The 13,827-nt window shown below is 36.0% G+C and overlaps 1 protein-coding gene and 1 long non-coding RNA gene across 4 annotated transcripts in view; one reads left to right on the forward strand and one right to left on the reverse strand.

Moving 5' to 3' along the window:
- The window catches only part of tnr (tenascin R (restrictin, janusin)), a 138,345-nt gene that overhangs the window by 75,348 nt on the left and 49,170 nt on the right, over positions 1 to 13,827 (forward strand). For all 3 annotated transcript variants that reach the window (XM_016446858.1, XM_016446860.1, XM_016446859.1), the window contains 2 exons: positions 7,736 to 8,273; positions 10,524 to 10,997. In XM_016446858.1, coding sequence (XP_016302344.1) covers positions 7,793 to 8,273; positions 10,524 to 10,997 — 955 coding nt within the window. In that variant the 5' untranslated portion in view covers positions 7,736 to 7,792. The remainder of the gene's footprint in view (positions 1 to 7,735; positions 8,274 to 10,523; positions 10,998 to 13,827) is intronic.
- The window catches only part of LOC107658357 (uncharacterized), a 4,075-nt gene continuing 2,758 nt past the window's right edge, over positions 12,511 to 13,827 (reverse strand). The window contains exon 3 of the long non-coding RNA XR_001630778.1: positions 12,511 to 12,521. This is a non-coding gene — a long non-coding RNA (uncharacterized LOC107658357). The remainder of the gene's footprint in view (positions 12,522 to 13,827) is intronic.

The raw sequence follows: 13,827 nt of genomic DNA on the forward strand, positions 1-13,827 counted from the left end.
TTTTAAAAGGCATTTTTAAACATTTAGAGTGTGATTTTACAGGCAAACATCACATGTCATCTTTGACCTTTAACCCTTATCTATAGTTAATATCTATAACTAATAACTTATTTATGACAATATAAATTCAGGATGGCCAATGGACAGAAAAAAAGAAGGTAAAAATGAAAATAGAGAAGATTATGAATAAATATATTCTTATTTTGAAGTAAAATAAAAAAACAATTCTTTCAAGTTTCAATAAGTCATGCATCAGATTGTTCAGTAATTACATGGAGTAACAATTGCTTATTTCTAATAATAGAATAACACATGCGTATCTCTTTTAATAATAGAATAACAAATGCTTATTTCTTGGAGACAGAGTAAAAAAAAAAAAAGTAGACGTCTGACAGCTCTTTTGGTGAAAAGGAGTGTGGCCTTCACATTATACTTTCTTTAAACACGGTTTCCTTGTGTCCCAACATGCTTAAATCCACGTTGCCTTGGGAACTCTGGGAGTGCGAGCGAGAAGGAGGCTGCAAAGTAAAACCCGCTGGGTCGCAGGTGCTGAAAATGAATAGTGTCCAATGATCCTGAAAGACAAGGCAATTTGGCAGGCACCGTCGGAATAATGAGAATAGAATTGTAATGTTGCGGGGCTGAGCTCTGTTGCAGGGGCATTTGCGAGCCAGGCCGAGGCCATCGTGCGCGGCGGTCTCCACGTCGAGGTGTTTGTACATTAACCTGCATAAATAGGGGTTACAAAACCCCCGCCCCATCCGCCTGTGTCTGTGTCTCACTGAGGCTTACACTCACCCTGCAAAGTCATAGGACGGCGCCTAGTACAGGCAACACAGACATCTCTTCATGTCAATCTAGCCGGTGCAAGCAGAAGATACCACAGGAAGCAATATGAGAAAAACATGTCGAAGTAAGAGAGACAGAGAGAGAGAAAGAGGACTCTCTAGAGAGGGATAAAGAGATGTATGAGACATAGCTGTCTCTTAGAGGAACTGCTCCTCATGTTCTCTCAGACGTGACAAAGCGATACTAGATTAGACGAACTTGAAATAAAGGAAGAACTGTACTAATCTGCTGCCAGATACACTTCGGCCAGCTGGAAACACCTTGTCAACTGAGGGAAGAGGTAGACTTTAGACCAGGAAACTGCATTGAAACGGTAGCTTGTAAAGTTAGAAGTTAGTCATGATTAAAAGAAGTTCAACTACTGTTAAGCTACTCTTATGAAGAAGTGATAACACTATTTAGATATTCCACTTTTGACATTTTACTAACTATAAGTAACTACATTTCAACTACCAGTCATTAGAGTATTAGTAGGCTGCATGGTTAATATCTGCTTACACTTTAATTTGGTGGTCCCCCAACAGACATGAAGCGTTACCACTTCATAAGAATATAGCTTGACTGTAGTTAAACAATGAACAATGCAGTTGAAACCAATAAAACCATTTTAGGTTCCAAAAAGAACATTTCAGTGAGCAGTTCTTAAAATAACTGTGTTTTTATTAGTGCTGTCAAATGATTAATCGCGATTAATCGCATACAAAATAAAAGTTTTTGTTTGCATAATATATGTGTGTGTGCTGTTTATATTTATTATGTATATATAAATACACACACATGCATGTATATATTTCAGAAAAATATGTTATGTTTATATATTAAATACATTTATTTATTTATAATATAAATTATATGAATAATGAATAATCACGATTAATCGTTTGACAGCACTAGTTTTTATTAATGTAAAGAACATTCTAATAATCTAAAGCAGTGTTTCCCAACCGGGGTGCCGTCTGTCGAGAGCAGGGGTGCCATGTAAAAAATCATTTTTTAGAACCTTTTTCCACAATAAAGAACCTTTTGTGGAATGTAAAGATTCTGTAGATATTAAATATTCTTCATGGAAACATCAATGCCAGTAAAGAACCTCTATTTTTAAGCGTGTACAGTTAAATAATACAATTAATCTATTTAAAAATATATCTTGGTGACATTGCACAGCTCATTGGTACAACAGTGAGAGTTGTGTGATAAAGGTCTTTGGTTCAAATCTTGGAGGAATATACATTTTAATAAACTAAGTAAAACTGCAACTGCATAAAATGTATCAATGGCATTTTATTTAATTAGCTTGACCTTTACTGACTTTTAGCAAATAAAGACACTTTTTTTTAATGCTTAGACTACTTAAGTGTGTGCCAACAGACAGCAACCAATAAAAAGCTACCCACTTGTACACAGTTAATTTAAGCAGCAAGCGGAACAGAGATAAATTAGGTGAGTGATAGTGAAGTGAATGTTGATCTGAGAACTGTGTCTGCCAGGATCCACCACTGAATTCACTTAAAATTAATGATAAAACACTGACTCTGCTTTGATGCAGGGACACTTGTGTTTACATCATGAAACCTTGTTCTCATTTTAATGTGAACTAGAAAACAGACTTGGAATTTTGAAAAGCTGAGAAAAAGCAAAAGGGTTTCATTGAAGCCTTGTGTCTGTTCTTTTGCTCAGAAAATCAGCAGTCTTCATTCTCAACTAAAACTGTGTCAGGCAGACATTGTCGCTGTTTCAACGTTATCTTATCCAGTTTCATCTATTATGGCTTTTTCACTCTTTAAGACCAGTTAGAGACCGTTTACATCATGTTGGCACTGTACTGTAGCTCTTAAAGCGACGGTGCGCAGTAATGTTCCTCGCTATCTTTCCATTATCAACAAGTCTTTTCCAAATGCAATGCGAAGCCAACAAACATTCCCATCTGTTATCTTGGCGAGAGGTTAATGCTTTTGTTGACCTCCTGATGCCCTAACATCATGTGGGCTACATGTCTTTATCACAACTCTGCTGTGCACGCTCTGTTTTTAAAGTCCCCTGCTTTCTCTTTAAGCAAATCATGGCTTAAGAACACTACAAGCATTTACTGAACCATAGGAGAATTGTCCTGCAGGACACAGGAGAATTACCAGCACTCCTTGAAGACATGCGGGCATCCATCAGGTTACTGCTTGAAAATTACAAATACGCACATTGCTGGAGTCATATCATCATAACATCTGGAAGAGACATAATTATCGGATATCATGAAATACATTTATTCATGTTTTCAGCCCTGACATTTCAATCAGTGGTGTGTTCTCTGGAGAATGGATGATGTGTCTTGCAGGTGAAAATTATCTCAACACAAGGTTTCAATAGATTCAGGCATGTGCACTGCTGGAAAATAGCTTAAGCTGGCATTTGTGGGATTTTTATTTTTTTGGTCCAATTTGGTCATTGGCTGGTAGACTGGCCACCATGTTCAAAAAAAATAAAATAATAATAAAATAAAATAAAAAACAGTCTAAACACCTGAAGCAGGTTAGACCAGCTGGTAGCTTTAGTTAGTTAGTTAGTTTTTTGGTTGGTCATTAGCTAGTAAACATTGTTTTATTTTAAAAAACAAGAATGTGGTTTTATTTTAAAAAACAAGAATAGGCCATTTTACCAAAAGAAGGTGAAGCTCTTTTCAGCAATGAGAATTATTTTGCATTCTTAATATCTTTCTTTAACTCTGACAATTTTTGACAAATTCTGACAAAAATTATAATAATACCATTATGTTTGGCAGCCACAACTCTCTGCATAGTTTACCATAATTCTAAAGGAGGTCAATGCTGATCATCAGCAACAACAGCTCCAGAGCCTTCACCACAAAGCAGATAAGGCTGTTTAAATACCAAGGAACAGGGGTGATACAATACAGGATGTTACATCAGCTCTTTTATTGTGAAATTCCGACAATAATGATGCAATTGTTCTTTTCTTAGTTATAACAACTCTTTCCACCACGTATTCTTCTTTCACATAATTACAGCATCACTTACATTCATTAGAAACAGAACATTTGCAGACCAATCTTTGAAAAAAAAAAAACTTTAATTTATTTGCTTGGCTCTGTAATATTATATTTTTAGTTAGTTTCCAGGGGGAATGTACTATACATTTTAACTATAGTGATGTCATTCGATTTCAGTGTTATATTACAATGAATTACTGTATATACTATTATAGTATTTGTTTATATATTGAATGAGCTTTTATTTTTAAATTTTCGGCTTTCATTTTAAGTTTTAGTAATTTTGTTATGTGCCTTTGTCAATGTTTTAGTAGTTTTTTTATTTCTATTTAGCCATTTTATTTTTATTTCTGTATTAGTAATTTTTGTATTTCAACTTAAGTATTTTAAGTTTTTATGTTCTTTGTGTTATGTTTTTCATCTAATATTTTTAATGGTTTTAGTTAACAATAACAACAGTGATTGATTTAAATATTTTTCTATTTTTGTTAATACATACATTACAATTATAGCTACTGGGATCTAAAAGGGTTGGCACTGATAAAATAAATTTTCAGCTCTAGAAATATTATTTTCTTATTTTCATTACCAATGACTTGGGTTGGTAAGATTTTTTAAATGTTTTTAAAAGACGTCTCTTCTGCTCCCCATTTCTATATTCAAAATTGATAGTATTATATTCTATATTCTATTTTCATATATTTTAAAATGGAATTTATTCCTGTGATGGCAAAGCAGAATTTACAGTTGCGCTCCTTTCACTCCTTTCATTCACTGCGCTGTCAGTTCTGATTGCGGTTCTACCATGTGGACAACCATTAAGTGACTGAAAGAAAAATCCCAGCAAGAAACATGTGCTATTCAAAAGTACATTAGGAAATTGGGGAAAGTGCACAGTCAAAGGACCCCGTGGTCTTCCCTGTCGTATTTAATTGAGAGCTCTCCTAATTGAGCCTCTTTGTCATTCAACGTTATGGCACTCATTCTCTTCAAAGGCTACAGGCTTTGCCAAGATCTCCAGTCAAAGAAAAGTTTCCCATCCGCCCATTATAACAGGAGAAACGCAGAGTTGTCTGCGTGACCTGGTCTGACTCCTCCAAACAATACTTTATGAGAGAAAGAGAGAGACAGAGAAAGAGAGAGTGACTGTCTCTTCAGTGGTCTGTAGTCTCTCTATAGTTCTGAAGTCTCTTTAATCTTCTCCATTAGAGAGAACACTAGACCATAGGAAAGACATTTCTCAAAACTCAACACTTCAGGGAAAAGGACATTTTTTGGCTGCTAAAGGAGTTGTTCATCCAAAAATGAAAATGTTCTAAAACATCTAATGTTATGTTTCTTTAAATGTGACCCTGGACCACAAAACCAGTCTTAATTCGCTGGGGTATATTTGTAGCAATAGCCAAAAATACATTGTATGGGTCAAAATTATTGATTTTTCTTTTATGCCAAAAATCATTAGGATATTAAGTAAAGATCATGTTCCATGAAGATATTTTGTAAATGTCCTACTGTAAATATATTAAAACTTAATTTTTGATTAGTAATATGCATTGCTAAGAACTTCATTTGGACAACTTTAAAGGTGATTTTCTCAATATTTAGATTTTTTTGCACCTCAGATTCCAGATTTTCAAATAGTTGTATCTTGGTCAAATATTGTCCTATTCTAATAAACCATACATCAATGGAACGCTTATGCTTTATTCAGCTTTCAGATGATGTATAAATCTCAATTTCGGAAAATTTACCCTTATGACTGGTTTTGTGGTCCAGGGTCACAAATATGTTCAGATGAGATACCAACTCATTTACATCTTGGATGACCAAAGGGTGAGAAAAATTCAGCATTTTTGGGTGAACTATACTCCTTTAAAAGCTTTGTGATTTCACAACTGGCATTGTTTTGGCTAATATTTGTGAAGAAGACTCTGTTAATGTGCAGATTTGGATTTTTTTGTTTCATCAGACTATATTTCTGTAGAAGGTGTGAGGGCGAAATTGTAATGTCAGACCACTTCTGTGCAAAGTTTGCCACTCATAATATAAGAGGCAGGATGGAGGCGGAATTAACGAGCCACCTGCTCCAGGGTCCAGTGCCACAAATAAAACGAGAGCAACCCACTTAGACACACCCCTAGGCTCCGACAGATAGAAATAAGATGTCACAGTGTGACAGGAATATATGACTGCACAAGCCCTTAACTATTCATTCTTTTGTGACATATATTCGGTAGATTTTAGTAATTAATCTGAAAGTACATTTAGATTGCTAGTTTAAAGTGAAGTGATTAGGATTGAAGTGATTTGGATGGATGGATGGATGCTTTGTTCTCTACATACGAATTATATAAGAAATTATAGAGCACTATACATTTACTTTGAAGTCTCCTTCTTTTATGCAGGTGATTGAGCAGCAACAAAAAAGAGTTTCTTCGGTAGGGAAGACTATGTCTGCCGATCCATTAAAAATAGAAAATGTCAGAGGAGATTATCATTCTGACCATAGCCCAAAAGCCCAGGTGTCAGTCTGACTCAGTGATTCATTTTACAGTTTGCTCTTGTCCTGAGTTCTGTTGCTGATAAGGGATTAAGGAAGATTTAAAGAAAATTCCATATAAAGGTCTCTACTAAATCAATGAACTGTATCAAATTTCCTAGTCGAACTACTCAAATGTTTCTCACGCTTTAGGGAAAGCTTATAGGTTTAATGTCTACAATGATCAGAAAATAATTTCAGCACAAAATATGGAATCAATAACAGTTCTGCTTTACTAGGTTCAGTGCTCAACTGTAAAAAGGGCCTGATGAAATGGGGCCAGTGTGAGACAGTTTGGATGAGCTGATAAGTGCCGTACTTCCCAAAAACATTTGGATTTCTCAAGACTGTTCTTGTGAATTATGCTGATTTATATGTCACCAAACAAACATTGTCTAGATTTGATGAAATTGCAAGAATTACTTAATAGTCCTGAAAGCATTAGCTAAAAATTATAATATTTTGCAGCAGGGTATTTTCTCTGAGGGATAAGAATCAGACAGGCAAAACTGTATGAAACAGTGTCTTAACAGTTTTATTTTAGAATGATGTATATACTATTATTATATTTATTACTAGCTTTTATTTTTATATTTCCAGTTTTCAAGTTTTAGTTATATTAAATGTTGTGCTTTTGTCATTTTTTTTTATGTCAGTTTTAGTCATTTTAGTGCTTCAACTTAAACCTAAACTTCTTTTATTTCAGTTAGTTGACAAGGAAACATTTTTTTTTATTTTTGTTTAAGTTGTTTAAGGTTAAGTTTTTTATCTAATATTTATATCATATTTTTAGCCTAGTATCAGTTAACGGAAACAAATTTTATAATTTTAGGATTACTTAACACTTAAAACTTGTTTTTGTAAAATAACCACTGTCTTACAACAATACCAGTGTTTTGACAGCACCCCTTTTGACCTCCCTTTACTTCTGGCAGGCCAGATACAGGTGAAAAGTCACATGAGAAAAGGCTGTGTCATGATTGGCTCAATGACCTGTCAATCGTATAATACCGCCTATCATGTTCTCTTCATTTCTGTGATTGGCTGATTAACCTGTCAGTGCAATTGACGCCCACCTCTCATGCCTGCAATCGTACCTAGGATGAATTAAACTGTTCTGGAATACCCGATTGGTCAATCAGTGGTCAGATATTTAATAAAAAGTCACTAAATGTTATGAAATAGACTACTTGTAATGTTATAAACGCTAACACAAAATTGCTTGCCTATTTATAATATGTATACAGTATATTGAGGTTGAGGCCAGTAAAAATATTGCTGCTGTTAAGATCTGCTATTTTCTTTCCTGTTTTCTAGTGCTAAAAATGGTCTCTTTTTGTTCACAGTGCCAATCAGAGGTCTATTTGTGGAGTTGATGATCTCGCCCTAGTGCCCGAGTTGTGATGTGGGGGTGCACCATGGCAATACAAGGTTCAATAGTGAGCCTGGCTCTACTGTTCTTTGGGATTCAAGCTGTTCCTAACCCCACCAGCAAACTAGTGAGGACCACAAGAGTGAGGCGACAGGTTCCCGAAGGCGGGGGTCCCTCTAGCAACCAGACCCAGGCCATGATCTTCAATCATGTATACAACATCAATGTACCTTTAGAGTCACTCTGTTCAGTGGACCTAGACACGGTACCAGGGCCAAACAAAGGTACAGCTGGGAGTGACAAGATGCCGACAGAGTACACAGAAGAGACAGTGGACTCGGACAGCCAGGTGACCTTCACCCATCGCATCAATATCCCAAAGCAGGCCTGTGCTTGTCCTGCGGCTGCCGCCATGGAACAGCTGGCTAACCGCGTAGAGATGCTGGAGAGGGAGGTGTCCTTGCTTCGAGCACAGTGTAGCTCCAGCTGCTGCGGAGAGAGCTCTGTTATGGGTAAGTTTTAGATTTTGAGGTGGATACACATTGCTTGCATATCCTGCAGTGTTATATAAAAAAAGTGATGTCTCTGAGATCTGACTGGATTTGTTCATGCAAGCATGCTTACTGCTATGGTATTTTCATTATATAACAGATAATGATCTAAAAAAAAAAAAGATTAGTTAAAAATGTTCAAGCAGTTTAAACCAAGTATTTCAAACTCATGATGAAAAATAAATATACTAAACTGTATGAAATTTATTTATTTCATGCTAAGTATACTGCAAATACATTTATATATTTATGTACTTAATAAAAATACCCTGCAATTGTACTTTTAGTGTACTAAACTAGTACACTTAAAGCCTGCTAAACTGGAACAACCAATTTTGTACTTAATGCACTTTAATTGTGGGGAAGTAGTGCTAAAGTCCAACTAAAGATATACTGAAGTATATTTGATTGTGCTAAAGAGGAACTATTGTAAGTACACTTCAGGTACACTTTAAATATATTGCATTTAAAGACCCATATTATTCAAAGATAATACTATCCTCATCAGTAGTGACATTAAAACCCATTTAGGCTTAATATAATAAGAAATGTGCATTGTGCACAAGTAGTATTCAAATAAAGTTTTATTATAACTTTTATATCAGTATAAGTCTTGAGCAATTTGTCAGTATACGGTAGATTTGAACTACACTGACCAAAATGATAAACGCAACACTTTTGTTTTTGCCCCCATTTTTCATAAGCTGAACTCATTCACTGGAACTCCAGTTTCTACCCCTAATATTTTTTCTTGTACCAATTGATGTTGTCATTAAACAGGCAACTGAACCGGGTTATCCTCCGATAGTTGTCTCACCCGTGGATCCTTTTTCATATTGTATGAAAGAGTTAATATGTCCTGCTTTAGATCATATTCATAATCAAATAGCAAGGATATATTATATGCAGACTGTGTATCTACAGCCCCTTGATGTTTTATAATGGATTAATCAAACTCATCTTCTTTAATCTTGAATCCATTTCAAGTGGCTTTTGGCTCATTGTACCCGGTGGATAAAACAAAAGTGCATCCTGGTCCTTCTGTCGGTTATGATGTGACTGCGGTGCTAAGTGAAGTAGAGGCTATATTGTGCATTGACCCATAGGGACAACAGAACTGTGGACGGTGGTAGTGTTGTGCTTGTTTAACATCTCAAAAGGGCCCTCGAGTGGATTCACACCTGCAAACCTTGGCTGCGGAGCCCCTCCAGGGCAGCTAAAAACAGCTGAAACTGCAGTAGTAAAGGGAAAGTCATATTAAGCTATACAAATGAGGTTAGATTGTGAACTAGATTAATTACAGCACTGCTGCTGGAGAGGTCTTCCCCTCAAGTCTTTGATAAGTCCTCTGTTTGCTGAATCGAACCAGGCTACATTTGCTGGAGCTAATAAGATTGCAAGATATTGCCTCAGAATTATTATGTATTTATTTTTTATTTTTTACATAAGGTTAATTTTAGTCCAACCTGATGGAAATTAAAGGAATAGCTCACCCAGTGTGAATTCTGTCATTGTTTACTCACCGACATTTTGTTCCAAATCTGTTTGACTTGGTTTCCTCTGAGGGAAATGCAGTAATTTTTAAAGATATGTTTAAAAGAGTGTCCAGGATACTGAAAGTGAGGACCAAAATGACAGAAAAAAAAGCACTATAAAATTATGATAAAGTGGTGTGACTTCTTTCAGAACACATAATGATAGGCTTGTGTGAGAAACAGTCTGTAATTTAGGTGTTATATACTTAAAGGGATAGTTCACACAAAAATTACAATTCTTTCATTTACTCACCCTCAAGTTGTTCCAAAGCTGTATGAATTTTTTTCTTCTGCTGACCACGAAAGATATTTTGAAGAATGTGGGTTATCAACTATTTTCTGGTCCCATATTGACTTATCAATGGGGGCCAACAACTGTTTGGTTACACACATTTATCTAAATAACTTCTGTTCAGCAGAAGAGAGCAATTCATACAGGTTTGGAACAACATGAGGGTGAGTAAATGATGACAGAATTTAATTTTTTTGAGTGAACTATCAATTTAAAACTGTAGAGTCTGATGAATCAGTTGATTTAGGTCACAAAGCCAGTTTGACCAGAGTGATTCAGTCACAGTGTTAACAATTGCCAATTTCTCCCTGACGTTATGGCGAGTAATTGATGACAGAAATATTAATTTCTTTAATTAACTTCAACATATTTGTTCAATCTTAGGTCGCTTGGACTTCGTCCCTCAGTGTGGCCATGGCACGTTCAGTATGGAGGTTTGTGGGTGTATTTGTGAAGAAGGATGGATTGGCAAGAACTGCTCTGAACCCCGCTGCCCAAATGACTGCTCCGGCCAGGGCATTTGCATCGAAGGCGAGTGTGTATGCGACCGTAACTTTGGCGGTGAGAACTGCTCGGAGCCTCGATGTCCAGGTGATTGCTCTGACAGGGGGTTGTGCATTGATGGCGAGTGTGTTTGTGAGGAAGCCTTTGCTGGAGAGGACTGCTCGCTGGGCAGATGTCTGAACGACTGCTCAGATCAAGGAACCTGTGTGAACAGAACCTGCCAGTGCCGACCTGGCTTCCTGGGGGAAGACTGCTCTCTCATCTTCTGTGCTAATAACTGCAGCCAGAAAGGGGTGTGTAAGGATGGTTTCTGTGCCTGTCAAGAGGGATATACAGGAGATGACTGCGCTTCAGGTCAGTGTTCAATGTGTAAAAACACCCTTGTAGTTCTTGTTGCCAGGAAATTTGTAGACATAACTTATGGGTTTTAGACATTTATTCCCTGTATATTTTAGAATTATTTCTAGGGCTGTCAAGTTATTCATTTTTTTTAATATAATTAATTACATAATGTGCAAATTAATTAGTCTAAGTAATGTCAAATTAATCGCACATCAATTCTGGCTGAGAAATTTTTTTTAATTGAATACTGAAAAAAATGATTTTTTAAAATTATACTATAAATATGAAACTAAAACCACCAGTAGGTGACAGCAAGTGAGTCATTCATTCATTCATTTGTTCGTTCGTTCATTCAACCAATTTGTTCAAAGTGCTGCAACATAAAGCCCATTAACATACATAACTGATAAAAAAAAAAGAAACAATTAATATAGATGAAATATAATCAAATGTGACGTGTGACAGAGACATTTCTGGGTAATTTCGTTGACATTAAGGCAACTGTTTTTTCTATTATCCATAAATAGAACCATATTTTGTCCTGTAAGAAAACAGTACATCTATTATCTTGTTAAATATTAAATAGATTTTCACAGTAATTTACATAATTTGTACTTTTACAATTTGCAGCTAAATTACATATTGTTCTGTTAAATCTAAAATATTTGTAATATATTTAAAATTTTACATTGCATGTAGTTAAAGACAGTTAGCATTTACAGTAGCTTTTTTTTTTCATTGTTTTAACATTATTACAGCTTGCTATTTTGGCACAGTAGATGCAGTTAACCATTACCCAAGAAAATTAGTTTGTGCTGGATAATTCACACATTTTGCTTTATATATTGCAAGTGAATATTTAATGTCTGACTCGCTTGGTTTTCTTTAAGCATTTAAAATCCATCAAAGAAGAAATGAAGCTATAACAAAAGCTTGTTTGAGAAAATACGAACATCATTTTCATAGCATATTCTCTCTCAAAGTGTTTAAGCCAATTGCAGATAAACAAGCCACTTTATTAAGTGATGTGCAACTGGTATATTTTCTTTCCAATATAAATCCTCTCTGGGAAGAGCAGTAACCGATTCCCCAGTTACCAGCACACACGACAGATGCTAAACCCCACGGTAGGCCCACCGCTCCTGCAGTCATGGCTGTAAAATTGGTGACAACTCACAGCATAACACCATTCATTTGTCAAAAGTCACATTCACTGGGGAAGATGTGTCATATTAACCAGGCCGAAGCAATTTCTCCATCACGCTTACCCAGGTTCACAGCTAGTTCGTGGAAAAGGCTGGCGAAACCCCACATCGCTGAAGACAGCTGTCATCTCACGAGTGGGAGAGGGAAGGGCAAAATCATATTACCAGCCCAGTTCTCTCCTTCTCATTTTCTGCAAGACTGAGTGGAGGCAAAATTGCTTATTTCATAGCAATTAGGAGAAAATAGTGGGGTGTTGTGTGCGAGAGGTGGTGGAATACGGCAAGTGGCTGCTCAATTATTACTCTCCACGTAGCTTCTGAAGATTCTCTGCTCTCTTAGCTCATCATATTATCAAGGGAATGAATTAGGATATGGCTTTTCTTTCAGTTACTCTATCCAATTTTCTCGTTTCATTAGGCCGATGAAAACATAAGCAAAAAGTATTTTGCAAACAGGTAGCAATGTGGGGAAAGAAGTAATGAAGGAAATAAGATGTGATGAGAAGTTCCTTTCTGAAATCTTCAAATAGCTTAAAATGAAAAGATATGTGAAATGTCTTTCTTTGACAATGACCATATTTCTAATCAGCAGATATTTTCTATTCATCAAGGAATTAAATTGCTCTGACAAAAAACTAGTCTTTCTACTATAATTCAACAAAACTAATCAGGAAATAAGTAATAGCAAATTATACTCTAAACACTTTGCCAAAACATTTAAGTTATTCTGAAAGACTGTTAGCTGACATATTGTTGCTTTAGTACATGGCAATCGATAATCTAGACAAGCAGGGCTGCCAAAACTAATGCATGTACAAAGCTGAGAATGAATCCAGTTTGAATGGATTGAGAAATTGCTGTTAGAATTTGTGATGCTGTGCTGAATGAAATTTAAAAAACTGTTAATTCACAACACATTATATATATATATATAATTTGAATTATTCCTGATTATGCTTAGTATGCTAGGAAATATATGCTGATACATAGTATGCCGATAGAAAGACTTTTCAAACAATTGATGTCAGCTTTCAAGTTTGTAAGTGATACGACTTTCTTGTGAGACGTGGAAACTGAGAAGCATCCAGTTGGAAAGACCATTGCTCCCTTTTTGTCTAAGACTGTATCTACTCCACTTCCTGGATTATTTTTCCTCCTTGAAAATAAAAAGGGGAGCTTGGCAGCTAGATATGGGTGAAAAGCACAGATGCTAGAGTGATAAATTTTGCTAAATATGCACCCTGGGACTTTTTTTCTCTATTTTGAGGGGTCTGTTGTAGAGGGGGACCAGAAGGAATGCCAGTCTGTCCTGTTCGTGTGGAAGGAGCTGAATTGCTTTCTCAAGTCCTTAGTAATTCCCTGGAGGCCACTTATAGCTACTCCTATGAGCCCAGTATCAGGAAGAAGTCTCATGTGTTCCAGAGACCCGGGTTGGTTCTTAGTCTCTTGGGTAGCCCAAATGGGATTCTCCAAACTCTTTTTATAAGTAGCTACATTTTAAAAAATTTTCAAGTTCACTACATACCAGAACATCAGTGTCAGATAATACAATACAAGATGTGGCTTGGAACAGCAACTTAAAAATATCTATCTATCTATCTATCTATCTATCTATGTCTGTCTGTCTGTCTGTCTGT

Source organism: Sinocyclocheilus anshuiensis, unplaced genomic scaffold, assembly GCF_001515605.1.
Source record: "Sinocyclocheilus anshuiensis isolate Anshui unplaced genomic scaffold, SAMN03320099.WGS_v1.1 scaffold375, whole genome shotgun sequence".
Classification (NCBI taxonomy): Eukaryota; Metazoa; Chordata; class Actinopteri; order Cypriniformes; family Cyprinidae; genus Sinocyclocheilus; species Sinocyclocheilus anshuiensis.